At 47.7% G+C, this 27,023-nt stretch overlaps 1 protein-coding gene across 1 annotated transcript in view; it reads left to right on the forward strand.

Annotated features, from left to right (window-relative positions):
* LOC144175080 (cell adhesion molecule Dscam1-like) overlaps positions 1-27,023 on the forward strand; it is a 159,372-nt gene that overhangs the window by 69,944 nt on the left and 62,405 nt on the right. The window contains exons 6-7 of the mRNA XM_077704126.1: positions 10,050-10,249; positions 11,186-11,273. Of these exons, the coding sequence (XP_077560252.1) occupies positions 10,050-10,249; positions 11,186-11,273 (288 nt within the window). The remainder of the gene's footprint in view (positions 1-10,049; positions 10,250-11,185; positions 11,274-27,023) is intronic.

Here is a 27,023-nt window from a genome sequence, read left to right on the forward strand (position 1 = left end):
GCGGCAGGCAATTCCAAGCGGGACGCGTGCACGCTGACGAATGGGGTGGTCAGCGAGCCTTTCAAATATTTACGGCCCGCACAACGCGAACGCCCCGCCGCTCCAAGACGCACACAGGCGCGTTTTCTAAGCGCCGGCAGTCCCAGGAGTAATCAAAAACAGGCGCGCGTCGACTAGGAGAGGGGGAAAAACAATACAAATGTCCCCGTATGACAAAAACTGTAAGAGAAAGAGAAGGGGAAAAAAAAGTCGCGGGGCGAGCAACTAGTTCCTCGTGCTCGCGTCGTCCTTTTTATGTTCTTTGCGTATCTAGACTCCGGCGAGCATAAAAGGACCCAGAAGTGAACGGAAATTTCGTGAAGTGAAAAGAAAGAGAGATAAAACTGCCGAATCGAGGAGGTACACAAAAACGCGTCCGCAGTATAATACAAATGAAGGGCTAGAAAACAATTGCCGGCTCTCCGAGATATCCGGGCGTAATTTATGCGTTTTCTCTGCCCCTTGCGAGAGGCGCTGGTGAGCGGGCAAAGAAATGGCGTAAAAAACTGAGAGCGGCCCGAGCGGCCACGTCCGGCCTTGCCGGACGGACGAACTGTCGCGCGCGCTCCCGACGCCGAGTGGGAGCACGGAGAGAGCGGAGAGAGGCGAGCGACGGCTGCGGAATGCGCAAAACTTTGAGAGATGGGCGTGCGGCAGACAGCGCGTGTATCCCCATTACTCCTTGTTTTCGGCGGAAAAGAAAGCGGGACTGAAGGGAACCTTCATCCATTTCCGCCCCCTTTGTTTTGTTTTGTTTGCTTCGCTTAAATTATGCACGCGCCGCAGCCACTCTGAATCTGAACGACGTCGCGAAAAGGCGGTCGGAAGCGCTGTTGCGCGCTCGGCAGGACTGACCAGTCCCCACGCTGGAAGAGCAGTTCCGATACAGATAAAGTTGGACCGCAGTAGATTGTTTTACTCGCACGCCTGGGTGGGCTGGGGGGCCGGTCGATTGTTGATTCGCAGGGATAATAGTTAAACCAGCTTTTATACGCAAGCTTGGGTAAACGGGTCTTGTAGAATCACTAAATAAGCTTTTAGAGTAGCATCGTCACTGAGGCATGCGCGCAAGTATGGTCCCTAGAAAGATTTGCTACGGACTATAGCGCAAGTCAGCAACGGCGGCCATTTTGGTCTTAGCCAGTGTTGCCAGATTGTCGCATCTGCGGCCTCGCCGCTAACTTTGACCGGGTCGTTTGTAAATAACACTGCAGAAGACGCAGCAAAACGGCATGTTCGGGCATACTTCTGCGGCTGCAATGCTGTTACACGCGTCGTCTTTGATTCGCGTTCGGAACCACGACAGTCGCGCGCAGCCGCAGAGCAGGGAGGGAAAGCTAAGCCTACCGGCGTTGGCTGACTAAAACGCATAAACAACAAATTTGGCGGTGTCAATCAACAGTGTAAACAAATGTCACGTGATGCGAACTGACCAAAGATCATGGCAGTGGCACGGAACGATAGGAGAAAAGAGTGCCGATACTGCGAAACCCGGCAACTCCATCCACCCCTTCACACAGCTCTAGCGAGACCGCAACGCTTTCATTTGAAGTTTGAACGCTTTTAGAACGTCTTCGTTTAACGCCTCCACTGGCACAAAGCCTTCGAAGGTCACTTTACAAAGACCTTAGAGGTAAATCGTATTAGTTACATGTTAATCCTCTGCGTCCTATTGCAAGGATACTAAAATCTCCACTCATTTGAACTGCGATAAACATTCTGCGGCATTGTGAAGTGTAAACTTGTACTACTTACGTTACCCGGTTGTGGAGCATTTCTTCTATTGTCCTTCTCTGGTCCTTTGTTCATGGTATTGGTATAACCTTATCAATCGCAGTAACTGTTTGGGAAGAGAAGAGAGAGAGCAAATTTTATTCGGCAGCTCAAGTCCGAGCCGCGGAGTTATCAGTCCTCGGAGGAAGGGGGCATTCCACGGTCCTCCGACGGTGGCGGGCTTGGCGGAGGTGCACAAAGTGCTTCAATGTGGGCAGCCAAGAGGGACCACAGGGCGGCACGTAGGTTTTTCGGGGGGAGCGGCCCAGCTAGACCACGAGTAGGGAATACCTGGAGGGAAGGGGTTGGTGGAAAGAAATGTGGAAGGCGAGGTCGCCAGTACACAGCGCCAATATGTGTGTTCATTGTCCGGACAGCTGCAGAATACGTTACAGTGCGGACTGCCTGGTGACTTCTGTATGTAGTGGAGAAAGAGATCACAAGGGAGGGCAATGTCTGCGCCTGTCTAATGTATGTAGCCTGCTTCGGAACATGAATTTAGAAGAAAATAGACTGAAATGGGCGCGAAATGGGCATCTTTGAAACTAACCCCACTGATAATTCCGCACCAGATCACTACAGTGAAAGAAGAGATTCTAGAATCAGAGGAGTAAGATAGGCTCGTGCTCCTCATGATAGCCGCGTTTCTTTAAGTTACAATCATTGACATACAGCTCCCGCTGCCAAAGTGTTGAGTCTCAAGAAGAACAAAGCGAGGCTGCGGCCGATCATGTATAAAGCGCCAATGGAGGCTACAGAAATGGCAGGCAGGGTCCGAGGCAACGCCTCGATCACGAAGTAATGAAAATTACGCTGAGGAAGGTTAGCTGGAAAAAGCAAGCTAAGTACAGTGAACTTCCCGTTTAGGCAAACTCGGTTAAGACAAATTCTCGCTTATGCCGAACAACTTTGGAACGTTTGTTTGGTTTGCCATAGCCCGAAAGCAAAAAAGAAAAATCCGCTTAAGACGAACACCCTTGCACGTCTTCCTCGGTTAAGACGAACAACTTTCGGGGTGACCACCACTGCTGGTGATTCTGTGTAGCGAATACGGCAGTCTTCCGCAGGGTGCGTCGGGGCATTCACGTGCCCCGAGGGAAAGAAAATGAAAAGAAAACCCCAGCGCGAAGCGAATTCGCGCCATAGAGGAAGGGAAGGAGCGAGAAAAAAAAAAAAAACACGCGAATAAAGCTACCACTTCTCCCACCCTTCAACCCGCGGAGACAGCGCCAAAGCAATGAAAAAAAAAAAGAAAGAAAACGGAGCGAGGGCGAGTTTTGGGGCCGCTCCGCTGTAGAGGAGAGAGGCGCGAACCTAGGAGGATAAAAAAAGTAAAAAAAAAAAAAAGCGGCGACGTATACTTCCTGTTCGCGAACGTAGCAGCTATCCTGCCCAATGCCGTTGTTCACGTAGGTTCGCGTCGCGAGTCCCACCGCGTCATTGCCGAGAAAGCGAAGAGTTCCTCTCTGTCTCTGCTGCGTTGTCGCTTGAGGTAGCGGGTGTACGCTCTCCCTCACCACTTGGACTGGATAAAATCAGGAAAGGGCAGACAGTCGTCTATTATGTTGCGCACTCAAATGAATGATTTTTTTTTGTCTTTTTCCTCCATTGTAAGTCTACATCATTCACCGTTTTCAAGCAAGGTATTTGCATACACCTGGGCGTGTTGCGATTCTATTTTTGGGAGGGCATCTGTTAAGAGTAACTCTGATGAGACAACAAATTATCATTGTCCCTTCCCGTTCGTCTCAACGGGAGTTTACTGTACTTGAAGAGCTGGCAGCCCGCGTTAAGACAAGCCCGCAGTGGAATCCATGCCTCTGGTTGCCCTGCTGATACACCTTGGGCTAAGGGGTATACGCACCAGAGTATCTAGTCAATGCACAACGGGCCTATCTCACCAAGTGGTTGGCCGGAGGAGACATGTGATTGGCGGGACGAACGAGAGGCCATAGTGCGTGTCTTCGGTTAATTGCGTCATCAGGTACCAGTCCTCTGTCAAATCTTGCTCGCGATGCTGAAGCTTCTTTGTCCCTGAGTTGGGCGGTGGTACTCTCACGTGTCCCTGTGCGTCCCGATTCGTTGCGGGGGCTCAATGGATAAGGCGTCGTGCTTCTGAGTCCAAGGACGCGGGTTCGATTTCCGGCCACGGCGGTATAGCTTTTCTGATGGAGCCGGAAAGCAAAAACACCCGTGGGACGAAATTTCGGCGCACGTTAAACATCCCCTGGTGGTCAAAAGTAATCCGGTGCCCTCCACTACAGCGCGCAAAACACCCTTTTTAAAATGTGTGCGTGTCCGGAGTGTATGTAATTCAAGACCAGCGCTTTTCATGTTGGCGAAGACTTGCTACACACTCTGCCGCTTGAACTAGTGCGCGTAAATGTACGGCGCCGGCAAGTCGTTCGCGGCACGTTTGGCGTAGCCACTTGCCCGCAAATATTTCTGGCTCAGGCTACTCGCGGGAGGGACTCTCTTGCGCAGAACCAACAACTTTTTTGTACAACATTTAAGCGCGTAAAAGTGATCTCAAATGCGTGAGTGCGGCTCCGGGTGATCTGCAAAGGCTGTAGACACCACGATCTGTGGTCAAGAGCGCCAGAGTTCGAAATACCGTTCGCAGTTGAAGCGAAGTTTCATTACGCATCGGGTGTGCTGAACGGTGTTTCTCAAGCTCGAAGTTCAAGTTGGAGTTTTGTAGCGTAAGCTACACTGGCCGAGGTTGAGCAGTTTCGCGTGTGCCGTGAAGGGCCGTTCTGCGCAAGCGCGAGGAGAATTGGTTTGGCTTGGATTGGATTTGGATTGGATTGAAGTGGATTGTGTTGGATTGTGTTGCGTCATAGCCACGGCAGATGCACTGGCGCCGAAGCGTGCCCAGGTGTGCGCCTCAATTACGCAGTAGCCAAGTCTGACGCTGCGCCGGAGCCGCTTGATAGCCATTTCGTGTGGCTGATGAAGAGCCGTGCTGAGCATGCGCGAGGAGCAGTGACTGGACAGGACTGGACTGGACTGGACTGGACTGGACTGGATTAGACTGAATTGGACGGGAATGGACTCACGCTACGTATATCCTGGCATAGCAGAGCTAAGCCACTACTAATTTTTTACTCCACATATACACATTCAACAGCATATACCTACACCATCTACACTAACGCTACAGCTGGCCTGTGAGGGATAGAGGGGCGAAGTCGTACGGGGATGAGGGCGAAGTTATACCATTTGAGGGCCCTTAATATGCTCCATTATCTCGTACACCATGGCCGCCCAGGAGTTGCACTACTGGCGCTCAGAATCACTTTGGGGCTGTAAAATGGCCGCTCGTTTCTCTTAGGCCTGCGTCACACAATTTGTACCCCAAAACTTTTGAACCTTTCTTGCTAATATGTATTCTGCACTCAGAGCTGATTCTAGTGAAGCACTGATAGGCTCCTAAAAACAATAAAAAAAATACTTTCTCAGTAAACATGACACAGATAATATGTATTCCATCACTCTTAGTGCCTATTCCGGTAGGCTGCCTTAGGAAAGCTAGCATAAAAACTTTGAAAATATAAATGGCAGCGAGGTAAATCAACTGACACTAACGTTGACGTTAACACGGGAATTATTGAGGCATGAACGCGCCGGTAGATGTCGCTAATGAGGCACGCCCGGTGGACCATGATTAATGTGATAAATGTGAGCTTGGCATTGATCCTGTGTGTTCGGTACACTGGTAAGTAGTTGTTTCTTTCACACGTGGAGAAAGTTTCGTGGGGAGAGCGGGAAGACATTAGGCCCAACATCGCCCCGAAGGCGCGGCTAGAGTGGACAGGAAACTCAAAACGAAACTTAATGTAAACACGGCTCCCTCTGCGACCTCGGGCTTCTTTTTTGTGCGTGCTATTAATATCCGTCATTTTCTGCACGGCTCATTTAAACGCAGAGCGTGGAACAGTTCTGCAACGCATGGTGAGAGAAGGAGGCTGTGAAAGTTTCTCTTCCCATTCTTTCTTTTTTTTTTGTTTCAGGAACATACAAACGCTTTCCCATGTGTCTTCCTCTTCTTCTTTTTTTTTCTTTTTTTGAAGGGCTTGCTTTTCTCCCTAATGAGCAATCAGGAGAGCTCGGTTATGAATATGCTATAGAGATGGGCGCCGACAGAAGGTGGCGGCGAGAGTACTAGGAAAAAAGAACGAAGTGGGAAAGAAGTACTATCGCCTTCTTTGAGAGGACCTCGCCGCCTCGCCTGGTTAGGTATGCGACCAGCAAAACTCCCTCCCCCTCCTCCCCTTTCACGTCATTGCGGCAGGAGCACATGCCGTTCACTTATCTCTTCCTGAAAAGCTGCGCTCGCCTGCTTCTCCTCTCAGACAGGCATGCTAATGTAAGTGCTCGTCGAGCGGCTTGTGTTAGCCGGCGCCGTCCGCCTACACCGACACTCTCAGCACCACGGGCTTTGGCCTAATGACGTCTTCTCGCAGCCGGCCGGCCGGACTGGCGATCGCGCGCCACCACTCCCGGAGCCCGTCTCTATAAGCAGAAACCACGCGGAAGATTGTGTTTGAGGCCACTGCCGGACCGAGCGGCGGCGGCATTTGCGCGCAAAGTCGAAGCGAAAGCCTCCGACGCGGGACGCTTTGATGCGATCCTTAGGCGCGCGCAGTGCGAGCAGGTGTGTCGAGAGCTCGTTTTATTAACCCGTCTCGCGCTGCTTCTTGCCACCCGAGCACTTTGAGAGACTCACAGAGGACCCTTAACGGTTTATTAAGCTTTAGGCTCTTCGGGGAAGCTTTCACTTTCCAGAGTTTGTCTCGGTGGTCAAGGCTTGGATATTAAGACATCAGGTAGGGGGCCAGGCAAAGGGGCTCCGCGGTAAGAAGCTCGCTCCAATGCGTTCGATAACTTCTGAATGCCTCTTTGTACGTTGCTCTTCAACCTTTGATGCCAACAATTGTTACAAAGAAGCTTATTGAGCTTGCGTACAAATAGTGCAGAAATATATCCACACATGTATTTCGCCCAATTTTCGCTGCGTCCTAGGGTTCCCTCTAAACTGATTCATTCCTAATCCTCAGACATAGCGCACGCACAATAGTTGTTTGTATTAGTAGCTAACCCGATCCGCAGTTGGCTTTAATGGTGAATCACATTTTACGAAATGAAGCGCCGCCCTCGGCTGTATAGCGAAGCCCGGTTGTCAGCAGAAAACTTCGGTTGGGGAGAAAGCAGAAAACGTCAGTTGAGAGAGGAGGTTGGAAGAGAAAGAGAGCCCTTATCGCGTCGCGCGCCACCATTCTTTACTTTCAGCCCAGTTACTGTCTGCTTTCGGCGCCTCTTTAGCCTTGCGCGGTGCGTGTCTGCAAGGGGTCATTTGCCCGGATGCCTCGCAAGAAGGCTGCTATTTCAGAGGCCGAGGCGGCTGTGGCAACAGTAAACAGCAGGCTTCACCAGAATGGAGGCGAAGAGCTATGGCTCAACAAGCTGCATCCAGATCAGTGTCGCTATGGCAGGAGGTTATAGCGTTATACGTGCTATGCCTCGCTTATCTCTACACATCCTAAATAAATGCTAGCAAGTTTGTTTTCGTGTTCTTTTGTATACTGTTCTACTTGCTTTCACCTTTAAAGGGACTCTGCAACATTTCCGATAAACGCTTTCACTCATTCCTTCGCGTCTAGAAGCACTGCGAAAGCTGTAGTTACGCCAGCGCTGAACGGCCCTGCGTGATTTGCTCGTCGCGACTGATACGCCTTCCCTTTGTGGTTTGCTTTCGTGGCTCTCTTTTTAAAATGGCTATCTAATGAGTTCATTGTTGCAACTTAAGGAAAGCCAGCCGATAACCGCTACACCCATACAATAACGTAAATCCAGCGGTCGAAGAACGCCAAGACCGGGAAAGAGAGTAAAATATTTTGAGCAAGTTTCTAAGTTATCTGACGGACATAGAGCAGTAATTTCTGGCTCAGGCACTCTGCAACGCCGTAATGTAAGCCCTGGATTTCTTGAAAGAATTTGAAATTTCGATAAAAAGTAGAAAAAAGTGTTGCGGGGTTCCTTTAAACAATTTTAAAACTAGCTGCGCCGACCATTTTTGAAATTTCTGCGTGTACTTACAGAAGGTCCCCTTACAGCTACGTTCTCTGGGACCTCCGGTATATTAATCTATCGAATACATATCTGAACATAATTAACATTATTTTATTGATATTCTTATTCGTAAAAAAATATCGGAATTTAGTTAAAAAAAGAACACCCGGACATACAAAAAGTATTAGAAGATCCATCGGTGGATCCTCATGAATTCGTGAGCACCTGTTTCCTCTCCCTCGCGAGCATGACGCTCGGCCCGATGCGCACGGTTTGCTCCGGCTTTTAAATACTGCAACATGGCGTCGGAATTTCGGGGCCGTCAATTCTATTTCATCCAACTTTGCCGCCAACTCGGCCCTGCACTCGCGTCACGCACCATTTTATAACGCGTGCAAGCAGTGATTTGGATGCTTCGAGACTTCGCGCGAAGTACGCGTCAAGCAGAGAGGGGCCAGCCGGCATCGCTTTGACTTGGCGCCCCCCTAGAAACTGCGAGCGCAGCGCCATAGACAATGCGGCAGCTGGCTGGCGCTCAGTTTATCGTCCCCCTCTTCCCACGCTCTGTTCGCTCGGTCATGACAGATCAACGGCACACATTTTTTTCCTATTGCTCACGGGATAACGATACAAAGATGAGAGCATAAACAAATGCACCCATGCACTCCGTACATATGGTTAACCGGCGAAGCTGTAACGTGCGGCTGGTGTTTGCCATGGCCACGTTGACGTCGCCGCTGCTGCCACCTGTTGTTGCTTGAGCTGTGCTTCACACAGTATCTATCTGCGAGCACGCTGCGATGAGAGAGAGACTCTTTTTCGCCCCCTCTGATGCGCTGTTGCCACTTACCAGCGTCGGTAGACGCGACAGCGTTGCTACGTCATCTACAAACCCAGGCAACCTCTCTCCCCCTTGACCGAAGAACTCCCCTCCAACCTTGTTTTTTCGCGCATGCGCATTGGGTTCCGCCGGTGGATTTTCTGCGTACGCGGAGCCGCCGGATTTTTCTTTTGCTTGGCCGTATAAATCCGCACTTTAAAGAAGAAAAAAACGCCACGCGGAAGGCCCGATGGTGCATGTAGAGCGAACATCGCGAAACTCTGAAACTTGCTGTCGACAGCTCACATCTCAGCACTGGCAGAAAGAATGCAATTACTTGCACAAATTCAAGGACAGTAAATGGCTGTTTTCTTTATGCATTCACCTCACCGCATTAAATTTGTTACAAAATCCCACACGCCACGTCCATGCATACCCCGAGTGTGCGTCAAAGCTACACACGTCAGCACCCAACAAGAGCTCAGAAAAGGTCTGCGGCGAGCATTGAGGAGCACCCGCAGTGTCAATCCTACAACCACATCGGTGTGCACGTTTCATCACATCATCTGAGTCTCGCACAACGGGTGGTAACCGACCCAAACCAGTTCGAACTCCCTTTTTCCGTGAGCACTCGTATCTCAATGCCTTGGTGCTCATTCCTGAGTACCTCGTTCTGAGCACCTCGTTCGTTGAATTGAGTGTTCGTTCCCTGCGCTCGTACCGCAGTGCTTTGGTGACCTCGAAGCCGCGTCGTTCCACCTTAGCAGCTGTGTGTGGTGCATGAGCTTTGGAGCTGCTGGCGACGACCAAATACTCGCCCTCTGAGTTGATGACATTTGTATGCCATCAACTCTTCAGGGAAGGAACAGCAGCTTATCTTGTCGGTGTAAAAAATGGCTCATGTCTAACAGTCCTGAGCCAAAGACTATTCACACAGTGTTTCGTGGAAGTTTGCCTTTATTTGAGATTTAGCAGTTTGCGGTCTAGATATATCTACTGGATAATTCGATTTATCCTTTCGCTTGCGCTGGAGGGCACGTGCGGACAGCCCAGCCGGCTCGCCATCAATGGTGAGACTGAGGGACCAAGCGCAGGCGAAGCAGCCGACTCACCCTGGCTTGGCCATGGGATACCGCAACTGCGAGGCTCCGTGCAAGCGCAGCGATAAGAAAGGAACGGTCATCTTGCGCTCCGGCGGATGATAGCCACTTGTGACGCGGTGAATTACCTTGAAAGACGTAGCGTAGTAAAGCTTTCGCTTTAAAGTTGCAGAAATCGTTTGGAAGGGGAGAAGTTGAAATTCTTGTCTGTTATTATTCAATTTGTGCGCGGCGTCTCTTTCCAGTGGCACCCGTGGTGGGTCCCTTCTCGTTCCCGGCCAACCTGAAAGAGGGAATGCGTGCCATCGTGACCTGCTCCGTGCTGGAGGGGGACAGCCCCGTTCGCATCCGCTGGCTGAGGGACGGTGCTCCCCTGGCGCCCAACGGACAGGAAGTCAAGGTCGAGTCCAGCAACGAGTTCTCTTCCACGCTGTTCATCAAGCAGGTAAGGGGTGGACAGCAGGGCGCAACCATGTTGTTGGAAGAACAAAAAAAAATGTCTGCAGTTTAGCTCAGCTAACCTTGGATATGCAGAGCAAAAGCTTGGCTTTGTCTGTTTGAGTCTTGGTTTCGCTTGGTTAAACTTTGATGTAGCTGTGTTGCCGACCACGTCTCAAAGCCGTTCGTTCCCGTGCAACGCTCATAGGAGGAGGCCCGCCTCGCTTCCGTTCTCGGCGAACGCGGTGTTCCTCTTCGCCGGGCGCAAGATGAGTCACGTAACCCGAGAGGACTCAGCGGCGCATTCGTGAGAGGCGGTGAGGTTGGTCGGCTGCCGATCAGCTGAGCGCCCGTGACAGTGCGCCGCTCAGCTGATCATTTGAGCAGAACGACTGAAAACGGGGCCTTTTGCGCAGCGCCGTAAGCGGGCCCGGCGAATCACGCGATGCGCTTCAAGCAGTGTGTCGCAGGGGGGGGGGGGGGGGGGGGGGGTGTTCGAGGTCAAAGGTGAATCTGCGCATCCGTGGTGAAACCGCTGGACGAAAGTAGTAAAGCTTTGATTTAAAAAACGCCACCCACACTTTTATCTACCGTTTTCTTCACTATAAGTAATTGCTGCAGATGGGCTTCACCACAACGACACTAAACAACCAATCAGCGTGACTAAATGCGCGAATTCGGGTAATTACCAGGCCCAGCATGCAATTAGAGTAAAAACTCGAATCTGCTCTGGGACAACAGCGTACATGCCCACTTCGGAGAGCAGTTGTGTCGGCAGAACATTGGATTTATAGGGAACATGCCTGGAGACATCGTCATATCTATCACGCTTAGGTTGCTTGCTGAAAGCGTCTCCTAAGATGTCGCAAGCCCCACCTAAACAAACTTGTGCTACACTGATTCGGTCTCTGACCAGATTTCTTTATTTGTTCATTTTCTCTAGGTCAGTTACAAGCATCGGGGCGAATATACGTGCGTCGCCTCAAACTCGGCCGCTTCTGCCAACTTCTCATCCAACATGGTTGTCAATGGTAAGTGAACACGTCCACTCTATGCGCTCTTTCCCCACAGCAAACTTTGAGGTGTAAATTACTCCGAGATCAGGCATTTTATCCTGTGCACATGCTGGTGGTGGCTTCAATTGTGGTAAAGGCTTAGACCGGCACTCCGATCAGTCCTCGAAATCGATTCGGTAAGTGACAAATTTTCAACAATAAATGAATGCTAGCACCACTTCGCATTGGAGTACCGGCTAAGTGCTATAATTGTTGTGTATGACGTGCGATAGATATCTGTGAAGCTGAAATCTCTCGCCATATAATTCCGTCACCGGTAAGGTGAAATGCGTCATCGCCTCTTCATTGAACACATCGCCTGCTTCGCCAGCTCTCTCAAAAGCAGACGGAGCGCTGCGTGTTCTCGATTCACTGATAATTCATATCGCGTCGCGACAAAGATAGTGAAGACAGATACAGATACCACCCCGCTACTGATCAAGATCTTGCTGCGGACCACAGCTGAGAGCACAAAGCCATCCATACAGCGACAGGCGAGCTGCAGTAAACAGATGTGTCACGCGATGCCACTCGAATTACATCTGCCAGTTTTCCTCGACAGCCTTCGAGCTTTGTCGCAGGACACCTTATCTTGCTGTGGAGCACGCTTTAAAGGCAAAGCTCTAGCTTTCGCCACCAGTTTGGTGCATCCTGTTGGTGAGAAATACCTGCAACTGGCTTCGCGCGCCGAAACACAAAGTACAACACAATAATGCGGGTGTAAAAAACGGTTGCGACATTTACTAAAAGAACACGAACCAGTTACTTGTCACAGCATTCACTGGGTACTTAGTAACTGGTGGTAGTAAATGCAGCACTTAGTAAGCTTAGTAACTGAAGCAGGTAGTGCGCACCATTACCTTCAGCAGGAATGTCCTAGTGAATATTACTCCCCTTAGCTACATGCTTTTATTAACTGACCATGCATAACCTAGTAAAAAGCTACGCGTGACAATATGGATCGGCTGAGCTCGTAGCACGACATACACACATTCAAGACGCACATATCCCACTATGAGAACAAATAAATTGAGGAAGAAAACCAACGGGATGCATGAAAAGAGCGAGTATAAATCATTTACTTTAAAAATACATCTGCTCCTCTTGCTTTTTTTTATAGCCAGCAGTGGAAAGCCATCTGATAGTCGGTGGGCTTGTCACAAATATCAAAGACTTTAGCGATAATTTTGGAATTAGGATTTTAATGTGCACAAGTCAGCATGTGGATTTGCAAAAACTTTTTAAACGTCAGGTGGAGTGAAAAAAGTTCTGTGAATATTAGGTTCAATAAACCATAGAATTTCGTTACTATCAATGAATGTCAGTGCCAAACAAGCTGCATTTACAAAGTGCACGGTCTGGTCTAGTAACGAGTGGCAGACCCTACGTACCGTTCTGTGGGGTAGTAAAGTTTATAAAAAGCTTGCAAATACAACCCATTACACGCTTTTTATTAGCATTTTTGTCGAGAGTGTAGAATTATAGTTGGAAGTTAGTAGAAACATGCGCTGCTTCATTAGGTTTAGTTGAACCGCACTACGGCGTGTAACTAAAAAGGTTGCCTAAGCACACGCTAGCTACCCGCACAACTGTGACAGCGCTCACTCCATGGTGCTACTCCGTAGATATTTTAAATCCATTGGGCTATCACTATACTAGCCCTGCGTAGCGACACAGGACAGTTCCGGGCACAAGTAACCTTTCCCGTCAGCCTGCTAACGGCATTGGCGGGTGCTCCGACCTGCATGTACAAGGTAGGAAAGTCTGTGTCGCCACTGTGCGTGGCCTGAAGTAAGGGGAGGGATGGTACTTACTGTCTCCTTGATTGTGCAGGCTGGGAGAGTCTCTTCTCCTTCTCACACACTGTCTCCTTGATTGTGTGGGATACGCCCCCTCGACAAAAAAAAAAAAAAAAATTCATGGGACAGCCCCAGAAAGAGTTCGCGTCGGGCACCGAATAGGTTCCTTTTACCCGAGCGGCTCACAAACTATAAAGACAGGCGAAGTCACGCCTGTAGCTGAACTTCATCCTCGGAATCGTATGCACATATGAGCGGAGTGGTAGAGTAACTGGATTCCCCACAGAGCTTCGAGCGCACTAAGACGGAGCAACCGCCAGCAAGTTTTGCGAGCAAAGCCCGCCAACATCCACTGCGTATGGCAACAACGAACGTCATTTTAAAGCGTTTCGCTCCGAAGCCAACGTCAATTTTTAATACGTAGCATTCCTTGCCGAGCACCCCTACAGCTAGTACGGAATCAAAAATATGCATTTCACACACCTCTAAAAACAAAGACTAAAAAAATGGGCGCCATCTCACCCTGCGAAAGTGGATGTCCAGAACAGCTGTTTTAAGCCACTACACATGCTGATGATTCCTGTACAGACCATATAATGTTTCACATAAAATATTTTCGAATTAACATGATATTTTTATATAAAATTTTTCGCAATAAAGCGTACACTAGATTAAAGCAGCTGCACTTTTGTAAACAATTCTGGGCAGCCGGGCTGTTAAGATGACTGCGGTCACTTTCTAGCACTTTCTGATCTTTAGTTATCAAGTTATACAAAATACTGCTATCCAATCCTCCTGTAAATGTTCTGAGTGCTACCTTCCAGCGTTCATTGATAACGTGTAATCAGCTTGGCTGATGGGTCAGCTAGTAGCTCCTTTTTGAGGAGGTAAACAAGGTTGAAACTGCATGTTCAGCGGCATTATTTAGTGATGGGAAACAAGGAGGCCATGCTTACCTCCTCGAGGCTTTTGTTACTCCCGATTTCCACGAATTGGAAATTACCCAGTGTCAATCGACCAGTCAATCAATCAATCAATCAATCAATCAATCAATCAATCAATCAATCAATCAATCAATCAATCAATCAATCAATCAATCAATCAATCAATCAATCAATCAATCAACCAATCAATCAATCAATCAATCAATCAATCAATCAATCAAACAAACAATCATCTAATCAATCAAACAATCAACGGGGGGCAAGAAAAAAGCTGTTTTCCACCGCTTGACTAGCCTCGCCACCCCAACTTATAAGCGTTGACGGAAATTGATTAGCATAACTACAAGCTAAGGTCACATTATACAGCGCAATATACACAAATTATTGCACAAATGGATTTTTACAGAAATATACAATACACAGTCCCAATTTATACAGAGTACAACTTGCATGTGCGTACCAGCACGGCGTCAACAAGAAAAATGCAGTGGACAATTTGATTAAGCGAACAACGCGTTAATAGCACGAAAAGACACGGTGCTGGTGTTATCGAAGCACACTGTGTTTAAAAATTTGGGAATGAATCATCCCGCGTTGACCACATTGCGGGGACTACGAAAATACCCCCCCCCCCCCCCCCTCCGCCATCTGACACTGCCACGCCCTGTTTCCTCTTCCCGTACCCACCACCCCCGAATCCTGGCTGTCTGGGCTCGCGTGCTCGGACGCCCAGTCCCAGTGCGCCCTAGTCGACAGGGCTCCGGCCCACAGAGCTGCCCTTCCGCAGCTCAACGGTCCAAACAAAGCCTGGCCAGGAATAAAACATCTCTCTCTCTCTCTCTCTCTCTCTCTCTCTCTCTCTCTCTCTCTCTCTCTCTCTCTCTCTCTCTCTCTCTCTCTCTCTCTCTCTCTCTCTCTACGAGCACGGAAAATACAATTTCTCCTCAATCCGGGCAACAAAAAATTATTTGCTTGTATTGGCTTGGCAGGACGTCTGATGATACGTGTTACCAAACTTGAAAGAAAGGGTTCATTCATGCCAATCAGTTTCTTATAGATACATGCAACTTTATATTGAACAAGTTTTGTTAGCGAGCATAATACTTAACTTGGAGTGAACAGGCCTGCTTGGGCAATTATTAGATACGTCATTAATTACACAAACCGTTTTGTTTTGTAAAATAACAAATTGAAAAAATAATCACATGAGTGAAAAAACGCAAAATACCAAGTCAATTTAGTGCGAGGTGGTAAAAGCAATTTCTGGCGCGAAGTTAAACCGTCAATCCTGGAAGGGGAGAAAATCAAACGGAAAGGCCGAGAGGTTATCCACGCTTAGAGCCCGGATTGCTACTCGACACTGGGGAAGGGGTGTGCAGGGGATGAAAGAGAAAGCAAGCAAAAAGAGGGTAAAGGAGAAGGGTCGCGCACACACTTCAGTCCCTTTGCGGGCACTGTAGTCTTTCGGCTAAGCCTGTTTCCTTCATAAAACGCAAAAGGGCTTTTGTTGCCTTCTGCCAAGTCGATTGTAGGGGTCGGTGTCCTAGAATAGTCTCTATCGGTTGAGCTCGGCGGCCAAAACACGTCTTTCTGATGCATACTGCGGGCAACGACAAAGCACATGTTCGATTGACTCTTCTACCTTGCAGGCGTCGCACTGGGCACTACTGGCCATCCCGATGAGGAAGGAGTAGGCTTTTGTGAAAGCCACTCCCAACCACAGTCTACAAAGTAAAGTAGACTGTGATCGAGACAGCCCACACGGAATACGGCGTTGGAGTAGAGGGTCCTGGCTATGGAGGCGCGGATGCACAAAGTCCGGAGTATTCCATTGGGTAATGGAGGTCCTCCGCGCGAACTGACGAAGCAGCCTAGCGGCATCAGTCCTTGCAAGCGGAGGCAAGATGGTCCTTTCACTGTCATGGCCTGTCCGGGCAGCTGCATCAGCCGAAACATTGCCGGTGATTTCACAGTGACTTGGCAACCACTGAAATACAATATTATGGCCCTTTATGACAGCCTGGTGAAAAAATTCTCGTATTTCTGTCACCAGTTGGGGCACAGGACCGTAGCGTAGGGCTGATCGGAAGCTTTGCAGGGCGCTTTTGGAATCGGTAAAAATGGACCATTTTTGTGGAGAAGCCTCCATGATGTATTGAAGAGCTTCACGGATGGCTGCAAGTTCAGTAGCCGTCGAACGCGTCACATTGGCGACACGAAATCGAATTTTGGTTGATTCTGATGGTATAACCACCGCACCTGCCGAGCTCGAGGACGTCACAGAACCATCTGTGTATACATGCTTCCGGTCATTGTGCTGTTCGTGCAGTAAATGCATAGAAAACTGTCTGAGAGCCAGTGGTGATAAGTCGGCCTTCTTTCCAATGCCCTGAACATGTAGACGAGTCTCGGGGGTTGCCAGGCACCACAACTTGGAAGACGATGTGACCGCAGGCGTGTAACTTGAAGGTACTTCGGCCCTGTGAGCTGCGCCAATGGCTGCAAATGAAGAGCGTGGATGACTTCGAGAAAGCTGCGCAAGTTGGTGACATGGTAGCCTCGTGAGGAGCCTGATGTGTAGGCGTAGCGTCTCAGTGGTCAAATAAGTTGTCATAGGATGGTCTTGGGCAATGTATATTGTTCCCACTGTTGACGCACATCGCGGCAAACCAAGACAGGTGCGGAGAGCCTGCGCTTGGATTCCCTGGATCGCCCGAAGGTTAGTAGAGCATGTACTGGATATCGCTGGCAAGCTGTAACGCAAAACTCTCAGGAAAAGCGCCTGGTACAGCTGCAGCATTCCTCTGACCGATGTGCCCCACGTCTTTCCAGCGAGAAATCTGAAAATGTGGGCGATGGCGGTGAGCTTCTTCTTTAAGAAAGATACATGTGCGCTCCATGACATGTCCCTGGCGAAGACCACGCCAAGAAATTTGTGATTTCTGGAGTAAGGTATCGACCTTCCATCGATGGTGATGGGATATAGGGACATGTGTGTGCGGGTAAATGCAACCACCGCACACTTGTCACTAGAAATGCTCAGTCCTTGCTTTCGGAGGTACGCTCTCGTCACATTGGCCGCTTTTTAAAGTCGTGCTCGCAGCTGAGGTCGATTGACACCCTAAGCCCACAGACAGATGTCATCGGAGTAAATGGATACGCGGACAGTATTCGGTAAAGCGTGTACGAGCCCGATTATAGCGAGGTTGAAAAGGGTTGGGCTTAGCACCCCACCTTGAGGAACACCGCGTTGAATGGTGTGCTGCGATGTTGGGCCGTCTTCTGTCATTACAAATTGAATTGAAGGATGACCGTCATTTGCTGTTGATCGGGGCTGTGTGTGCTCCAATCTACATTAAACTTGTCAGAAATGTAGCGCACGAAACGATATACATTCGCTATTAAAAACAGTTCTAATTTATTTTTATTTTCATTCGTACAAATCTACAAACAATGCCAAAATTAACAGCGAAAAAGTATTGACCCTGGTCTGGATTGGAGAATAAATCCTTGTCACTTTCATGGCGGTTTTTTTATATGCCTAATGACACTCAAACTGTTTCTGGACACATACGAATATTTACCCCTTTTATTTTGTTTTTTGCTACATCATTCTGAAGGTACGCTTGGGCTTATGATGCACACCAAACTGCTGAGAAACGTACCGTACCTCTCACGCCAGAAACAAGGCATGCAGAATAAAAAACAGATTATTGTGACACTGAGATTGCACATGTTTTTACATTGTGACACTCATTAGCGTGGCTATTAGGGTGAAGCGAACCACAGCGTCACAGGAACCATTAGGAAGCTTCATTTGCGCAAAGCTCGAGTAAACAACTCAGAAGAGCTGCGTTCTTGTTTCTGGCTTTGTTCTTTTTTTTTTTTTTTTTTTCGTTTTGTAAGGCTCAGGTGCGGCGCACTTTAAGCCCCACTAATCCTCTTACTATCTCGCTCCGCCCAATGGTTTCCAATCTTTCTAGTGGCTCAACTCTCACTTCGTCTTTACCTTTTTTTTTTCATCCGCCGGGCCAGAAGAAGACAAACTTCATTCGACTTTCGAAAAGCGATTCTCTACGTGTTGTGTTTATATTCGCAAAACACAAGCTTGAAGAAGCCGTGGACGTGTACCTTTTTATATAGCTGTCGGTCAACGAGTGACAAGACTTGAAAATAAATAAAGGTAAAGGCATAAAGGGCCAGGCTTATGATGCACACTCAAGATTTTTCTTCGCCAGTTGCCTCGCTTCAATATTTGATGAACTGTGCCGTCGTTTTCTATTCGCGCACTATCCAATCTCGCCGTAAGACTTGGGGCCTGAAAGTTACGTATATGACCATCTAGGATGGGGGGAAATGACCTCGAAGGCTATCTGTGCAGGCTATCTACCAAGAAGTCGATTTATTTATTTATTTATTTATTTATTTATTTATTTATTTATTTATTTATTTATTTATTTATTTATTTATTTATTTATTTATTTATTTATTTATTTATTTATTTATTTATTTATTTATTTATTTATTTATTTATTTATTTATTTATTTATTTATTTATTTATTTATTTATTTATTTATTTCAGTATACCGAAAAATGGCCAAAGTGGAGCCATCTTGATTTTTGCGCTGTTGCCTTCTTTAGGTTACGGGCATGCTGCCTACTTATCCGCTAGTAATAATTCGTGCGCTCAGGTAACAGAGGCCAGAAGAACCTTACTTCTTGTGACAGCTAAACGACAATTTCTTTCCTGCGTACCGGCCTTCACTGGTTATGTCATCAATAAAAGGATCAATATAAATGATGGGATAATATCAGTAATGAAGCCTGACACTGGCGTTGTCCCGGGAGGAGAGGGGGATAGAACATCGTGGTTGAGGTATCCATAAAAAATCCCCTCAGTGACGAGGGTCACTCTTCGGTAGAGCTGCGCCAGGCACGAAGTAACAGTGCAACTCATAACGAAGGGGATGTGTATGGCCCTATAAACTACGTCACGTCGCCTAGTGTGCGACACCTCGTACGTCACACCCTACGATGTCTAACACGTGGGGAAGTGAGGCCAGTTCATTACCCTAGTTGGCCAAGGTCATAACTATGAAAAGACTCGTTTTACTGCGTTATCTTTGCCTCGTTAAAGTGCGGTGCTCGGATGAGGTGTTCGGAGGGAGGGGGGGGGGGATTGATTTTAGTGCTGCAAGTGCACACTAACGCACGACCAAAAATATTTGATAATAATTTCCCCTAAGCTATTTCAAGCTTTGAACATTGCATTTGGCTGACTGATATCCGTACTTAATACGGAGACAATACTTTTCCCTCCCAAGGTTTGGGAAGGAAGGAAGAGGGGAAAATGTAAAAAAGGCACTAGGGCATGGCTTAGATTGCTTCCTACACGTGGCAAAGGGGAACAATGGGGGAAAAGAATAAAATGGGAAAATAATTGGAAAGGTAAGGACAGAGCGTAAAAAGGCTTCCCAGCGTTGGGACACTATAGACGATAGAGTTCTGTTAGTCCTTAGAGTGTAGTCTTTTGTGTTACAGTCTTCTGTACAATTTTGTCGTTTTCGAGAAACACAGGAACGCTTTTATCGCCTTGTACGTAGATGGCGGAGAAGGCCAGTAGTCCAGGATAGCGTCACTAAATAAGGACTTTTAGTGTATCGGCACTCTTTTCTCTCATTGTTATGTGCCGCCAAGTTTTTCATTGGTCGGTCGGCACCACGTGATATTTGTTTACATATGGGCGTAGCTATTTTGTTTCTGGGCGCCTCTCTCTCTCTCTCTCTCTCTCTCTCTCTCTCTCTCTCTCTCTCTCTCTCTCTCGCTCTCTCTCTCTCTCTCTCTCTCTCTCTCTCTCTCTCTCTCTCTCTCTCTCTCTGCTGCGTGGACGCATGAGCGGCCGGTCACACTCTGCCCGTCACAACTGGCGGTGGTTTCGTTGGGAGAGATGGCAACACTGCAAGCCAGGAACAAAATGGCCCCCGACGTTTCCGGGTGCACGAAGTGGCGGTACTCTCAAGCCTAGCTTATTTAGTGACCCTAGTCCAGGATTCTCTCCCCGAACAACGGCCGCCGATAGCCTAGCTTCCATAGAGATGAGTAGAGCTGCCTTCTTTCCGAAGAAAAACGTGGGCAGAAGAACGTAGGAAAACGTGGGGAAAACATACCGTACGTTCTCCGGCATGTCGCAGATTTCACATGCCTCACGGGCTGTAAATCCGATCAAATAGGAGTAAGTATTTGTGAATTCGACTCCAAGCCAGAGACGACAAAGAATGGTTGCATCAGTCCGTGGGAGGCCTAATGGAAGAGGACGCTGAAGGTGCGGGGCCAGGACATGAATACGAGAGCTCGTGAACTCTTGGGTTGTCCGTTCGGATAGCGTGTATGCCAGTTTGCGGAGATTCCTAGCTGCGTCCGTACTGGATAACGGAATGGATATGGCCTTCGTTTGTTGGTGTGCCAAACGGGCAGCAGCGTCCGCACTTTCGTTGCCGAGAATGCCGCAGTGACTGGGAAGCCTCTGGAAAACAATGTCATGACCCGCTTGGGCAACACGGTCGTATCTCGGTCAGCAGCTGTTCATGAGGCCAACGGCACAGGGCTGACGGAGCGATTGAAGCGCAGACTTTGAGTCGCAGGAGATCGCTCGACTTCGGCATGAAGGTGGCTCATTGGTGTGATGGGCGCAGCGGATGGCGGTAAGTTCTGTAACCGTGGAAGTGGCGGAATGGGCTATCTTGAATTCGGTGTGCATCAACATTCGTGGAATAACAACGGCGCTGGCAGAACCAGATGTTGTCACAGAGCCATCGGTGTAAGTATGGGGGCGGTCACCGCAGCCGTGTAGATAAATGTGAGTTAGCTGCTGTAGCACTAGCGTTGGAAAACTAAGAGTTTCATCGAGACCACTAGAACCTGGGTGTCTTGGGATAATGGTGGGCTTGTTACAAAGTAGCCCTTTTATGCCCAAAAGTTTATTCTGCTTAAGCGTCTGGGAAGCTTTTATGATCTAAAAGGAGTTCCACCATTACAAATATGAAGTCAGAAAAAAATTTGCTTCATTAGGATGGACACTAGGACGCACTGGTCACTGGGAAATACTGGGCACTGGCTGCCCATATGTCACTTGAACAAGAGAGCCACCTTGATCACCACGATTTATGGTTCAAGTGAAGCCAATAACGTAAAGTTTGTATTGCTATCATTTGTAATAACAACGAAATTGCACAATTTCGGTTACTTGTCACTAGCGCATTGAGCCATCCGGGCTCGATGCGGGTTGACACGCGTAAACAATATTTTTTTAGCACACGGAAGTACGTGTGTCTTTAATTTTTGAATGTTCTGGATCCTTTGTCTGCCGAAAGATGGCATTAAATGTCGAAAAAAGCACGAAGTGGGAGAGAAAAAAAAATATTGTTTGAGTTGTTGCTCCTGAGAAACACTGGGCATCAAAGGGTGAATCGGATCCAGAAGATGAACAAATCAGCCGAAAAAAAGCAATCTTGAAATTAGTCGCATTAAAGAAATTAGACTTTTAGGATAAGGAAGGGAAGGCAGCCGCCGTGTTAAAAACCACTATACGGTGACTGGAATTCTGCTACAGACAACTAAGCGTTAAAAAAGTGGCAGACAAGTTCGGGAACCATGACATCTTGTTATCGGCGTATCAAGATAAATTTATCGGTAAAAAAAGAAATCTCTTACTAACTCACTCACTCTGTGCTTAAGATGGCTACGCTCATTTGTAGCAGTGACGAATAGCTACTGAAAACTGTACACACTACGAGTTAGAAAAGTCACATAAAATTTAGTGTACACGCCACTGGTTCACGGGTATACAAAATATTTTAAGCCAGTTTGATTACCTGATTTATCAGCACCTAAATAATTCAAGTTTCCCGCTACAAAATCGGCATTGCTATGATGGAACCTCTGGTATGGTCTGTTTTATGAGCGTTTAAAATTAAAATTTCCCGCCGTACAAACTCAACATGATGGAAACCTCTGGGATGGTAAAATCGCAAGGCTTCGCAAGCAGACGTCGAGGCGTCGCCATTAGTAAAGTTAGCTAGCACTACCGTTTGGCTAACTTTGCACTTTCGCAAAGTGTCTTAACGACACCTACCATAAACCTACTCCGCTAGAGCTCTTCAATTAGAGTCCATCTCATAGCACTCTAAAAAATAAGCTGCACAGTGCTTCTAGCCCTACACTTTGGCAAAATGTCTTAATTACAGCGGCATAATACTAACATGTTACCACTTCGCAATTACAAACCTTTATGCAGCGCTCTAGAAAATGAGCTAATCCCGCCCTTTCTCTAAACTTTGGCCGGAAAAGTCATTAGCGCTGTAAGCGGTCATTTGGAGCCGCAATTCGTCTCGCGGGCGATTATTCTTGGGGCCACAGCCTGCATGAAGCAAACAAAAGTGTTAATGTGCCTTATGGTAATGTTTTTCGGCATTTCTTTTTCTAACAGTGAATGGGTACTGCTTACTCGGGCATGCACTCGCCTGGCTGAGAATAAAATTGGCGCGAAATTTTGAAGTTGGGCAAGCTCATACAATTCGAGGTGGAGAAGCATGTAATACATGCAGCGAGAAACAATAAAACACAGTTGTTTGTCTTGACCAGGGTTTATACCATTACCTTGTTTCAGTGAATGCTCTATTACGTGCTGAATAAGTCAAATATGCTACCGAAAAACAGCAGGGTAAAGAAGGGCCTGTGCGTAATTGTAGTCATAAGGCAAAATAATCCAAGCCACGGTCTTGTTTTGAGAGCATGTCTAACCTATTAGACAGCCACATCATATTTTGCACTACGTTATAGCCAATTTAGAGTAACCAGCTGCCCCTTTATAGCACCCAGTCCTAATTTCAAAGCACATTCTCCTGACGTATACAGACAACGATCCTGTTTATTGTTACCACATCACCAAGTTTACTGTAACAAAGTGCTGGTACTTAGCGGGAAATACATCAAGTTGGACGTATGCGTGTATTAGGCTCTTCTATTCCTGCGATGCTGTCTTTTTTTTTTTTTCATTGTTCATTTTTTTTTTTTACGTAAGCACTCCTTTTCCAAAACAGGACAGGGTCGACCTGGAAGGAACTGTAGACGCTACCGGCAAGCGTTGCTTAGTGCAGACGGACTACCACGACGTCTCACGCTGACAGCGCTCCGTCGGTGTTATCAGGGGTCCTTGCAACATATCCCAGCAGGACAGAAACACATTGCTTACTTTTTCTTCAAGCCGCAGCTCCATACACCTAATATCGGAGCATACCTCGAGCACCGCCAAAAATTCGAACAATTTAATTTTACCCTTCCGTACAACCTCACAAACTTGTGGTGGTAGCACATCAAAAGGTAAGGCACATATGAGCATCCGCAGCTGTTTCGCGCGGGAGTGTCCACGTCAGTTTTCGTTTACCCAGCCTGATGTCGCCATCTTTCCCGAACAAGGGAGTCCCGCAGGCAAGTTTCAGTCAGCGGCCAGACGTTTTTCATCCCTGCGCAGCCGTCGTCGACCTCGAGGCGACGTCAAAACTCCGAGCCAGCCGCAACTGATTTGCATCCACCTTCTTGTTCCATTCCGTGAACCTTGTTCGGGTGTGCGTGTCGTTTCCCCCGCGCTCCTAAGCAGGTACAGCTGCAGTGACCATGTCGCTGCCGCTGCTAATTTCCTTATCCCAGCGAGAGCACGCCCATCCCGAATCAGCATAAAAGCGCCGCTGCCGCCGCCGCCGCTGGCAAGTGCTTAATAAGGTTACGCCTCCGAATGGCAAAAGCCCGCCGAGTCGTGCCGCGTGCTTCTCGGCGTTACTTTGTCCCTCCCTCTCTTTCTCCCTATCTCCCCTCCCCTGCTACCCTTTGGTGGCCAGTCCACCGCACCGTTTCTTTCTCTCTCTTCTAATTCCCTTTTTTCCCTAGTTCGTTGTATGCGTCCTCGCGTGCGTGAAGGCTTGACGGGTGGCCTGTTACTATGACGAGCTTACCTCGTTGTGAAACACGGCGGTCAATGCCATCGCCGAGAGTTGGAGGAAGGCGAAGAGATGAAAGCGCCGAGAGGAACTCGATAACTTCGTTTTCTCGTGATTAACGGAGTTATGGAATTAAAACTATACGCCTCTCGTCGCCGCCCCTCTGACATCACTCTCTCGCGCGGAGAGTTCATCGTGTCGGTTTCGTCATATCTTCCGACTTTTTTGCCGATTTTGCAGTTTTTCGGTTGTTTAGCAGAGCACCGCCCTTTGAGCGTTACTTTTTTTTCTCCTTTTGTGACTAACCTTTGTATTTCTAGAAGGCTTTTAGGCGACCAATCAGTTTCAACGCTCGCGCGTCAACCCTTATGTGCAGTCAAATTGGTTAATAAATTACCTGGATAATGCCGAAACATCAGGAGTGTTACCGACGTTCTGAAACCAAAATTTCTGGATGCAAGTTGTAGGCTACATTTGCGTTCTCTGCTCCTGTTGTGGCACTGTCGTAATTATTTATTTGTTTGAATTTGTTCCGCCGTGTGATTTTGTTTTTTGGCGATTTTTCAGCGCGCGTTGAAAAAGTAAATGCAAAAATATTTTAGGTTCCGATTGCTATCCTTTTGTGAATCTTCGCCTGTAGGTCTGCTTTCCGTTTCGGTAGCGTTAGAAGCCTGAATCCGACAAAGTCGAAGTAAGCCGCTACTTCAAGATATTTTCAATGCGTTTCTAGTATTTTGGACTAGCTCGTTTTGCATCTCAGATGTAAAACTGCGGTTAATTGACAAAGCAATGAAGATGACGTCTAAGTATGCAGTGCGCACTACATGTTAAATCGAACTGGATACCTGTGTCCTCTGTGTGTAAGCAGAATCAGGTGCAGAACTGAGGTTGTGCAACTCACAAACGGTGTAGCATGCCTCCTCTGGCAAGCAGGTGTCTTCTCCTAATCTTTTATGATTTTGGGACAGTGGGTAGCCAAATTACAAAGCGCAGTTAAAAATAACTGACACTCCTTGATTTAGGTTATTAAAATAACACGCCACGAATTGAATTAGCCACCGGGTGCTTACGAGCGCAGTCACCGAGCCACCGCTGCGGTACAACGAATAAAGCAATTCTATAATCCACCGGCACGACCATGTTACTTCAGGGACAGCTAGTTGTAAAAAACCGTCTTGCAGCAGTTTTTCTTTCTTACGCCATCATTTCAAACGCGCTTTCATCGAAGAGTTGGTACCGGGCCCGCAAGCAGTAAAAGCGTTCTGACCTGAACTCAAACACGAGCTAACATGCGCCGCGAGTAAGTAAAAAAAGAACAACACAAGAAAAAAAAAATGTCCGTCTCCGTCCGAACTTCTCATTTTATGCAGTTCGAGCCCCCCTTAGTCGTCATTAATTATCCCAAAAATAAGTGTATTTGCAGCCCTTTTTTTTTTTTTTCGTAGTGAACTGTCAAAACCACACATAAGCTTACCTTAAGCAGTGCATGGACGCTGCACAAACATGTTGCTGCTCTCAGACAGCAGTTTGCGCAAGTTATGTCTCTTACACAACCTCAGGATTACTGGAAAAATCTTTCATCGTGGTCAGAGTACCAGATGATCCCTAAAATGCTCGTACGCCTGCATCCGCCAAAAGGACGGTTTCGACTCTGTAAATGGTGCAATCCCTAATTGAAGCCAGAGCCTTATCCTATGTGTCATCGAGGCAGAGTGCATTAGCCAGCAATAAATGCACTCTGCCACTGTGGAAGACCGCCATTAGAAACTGAGACAAAAAAAAAAAAACTCATCCCGGGAACACGAGAACATTGCAAACTTGCAAGCGGGCATAGAGTTTCATACTAATATATACTAGAGGGAAATCTGTCGCTGCAGTAGTGACGTTCCTCGCCTACTTGGCTTAGCTAGCCATACGGCTTCTTTTTTGTCTCGAAGCCAAAATAAACAAAAAAAGGGTAACATTTTTTCTTGTTCATTGTACATGAAGCTTCTGGGTAAGTACTGTCAAATTAATATTTTGAGGGTTCAATTTTATAATGACTAAACAAATTTGATGAACCTCGTGCCGTAATATTGCTGTTTTTTTGCAGCCAGAGCCAACTTTTCAGCCTGTAATGAGCCATGCCAAGGACAAGTGGAACATGCCTGCCCGGTGCATGACGGAACACTCGCTGAAGTGGTGCTCCCATAGACAGTGGCGCCAGGTTTCCCCCTAGTGTATATTAGTATGAAACTCTATGCAAGCGGGGGCCATCTTGGTCGTTTTGCCCATTGTTGCCAGACTATGCCAAGAACTCGGACTTGCGGATAGCGCACTCGGCCGTTTATTTTCCTCGGCGTGGACTCCACTCCGCAAAACCAGTGCAACAATTCCGCCGTGACTGGTAAGTGGGCGGGCACAAATAGACACCAAGAGCGCAAAGAGCAAATAACGGGCGTGCCGATAGCACCTACCCCCCCCCCCCCCCCTCCCACTTCCACATTACCACCACCACCACTTCGCGCACGCTGACGGAAAAGAGGCGAATACATTCATAAGCATATCCACAAACGTGCTTTGAATTCTGAATCGTTTCCAGAACGCAGACGCGCATGTTCAGACATCCAAAGTTCCCTAAAGATACGTACGGTTTTGTATATGAGCGGCCGTTTGTTTGTTGAGGGAATGATGGAGAGAAAACGTGCCTTACTATCATATCCACTGTCGTTTACCAATATACCCATAAAATCCTGGGTATGTTGCTACCTCAACTGTTATTTACTTCCGATCGTACAAAGCTTACAAAATTGTTGCGCTTGGCCATCAACAGTTTTGCACTACCATTGTTATTGAATATATCTTTTATAATGCCAACTGCCAACAGTAAGAGATCATTGGGTTTGACCTAAAATGCGAATCAATCGAAAAATATCGGCGTTACACCAACGATATTTTTTAAGCTCCACAAAAACAAGTGGTTATACCGTTGGACTTGCACGCGCGTACAA

The sequence above is a fragment of the Haemaphysalis longicornis genome, unplaced genomic scaffold (genome assembly GCF_048455015.1).
Source record: "Haemaphysalis longicornis isolate Haplotype H1 unplaced genomic scaffold, Haemaphysalis longicornis Haplotype H1 scaffold_3, whole genome shotgun sequence".
Classification (NCBI taxonomy): domain Eukaryota; kingdom Metazoa; phylum Arthropoda; class Arachnida; order Ixodida; family Ixodidae; genus Haemaphysalis; species Haemaphysalis longicornis.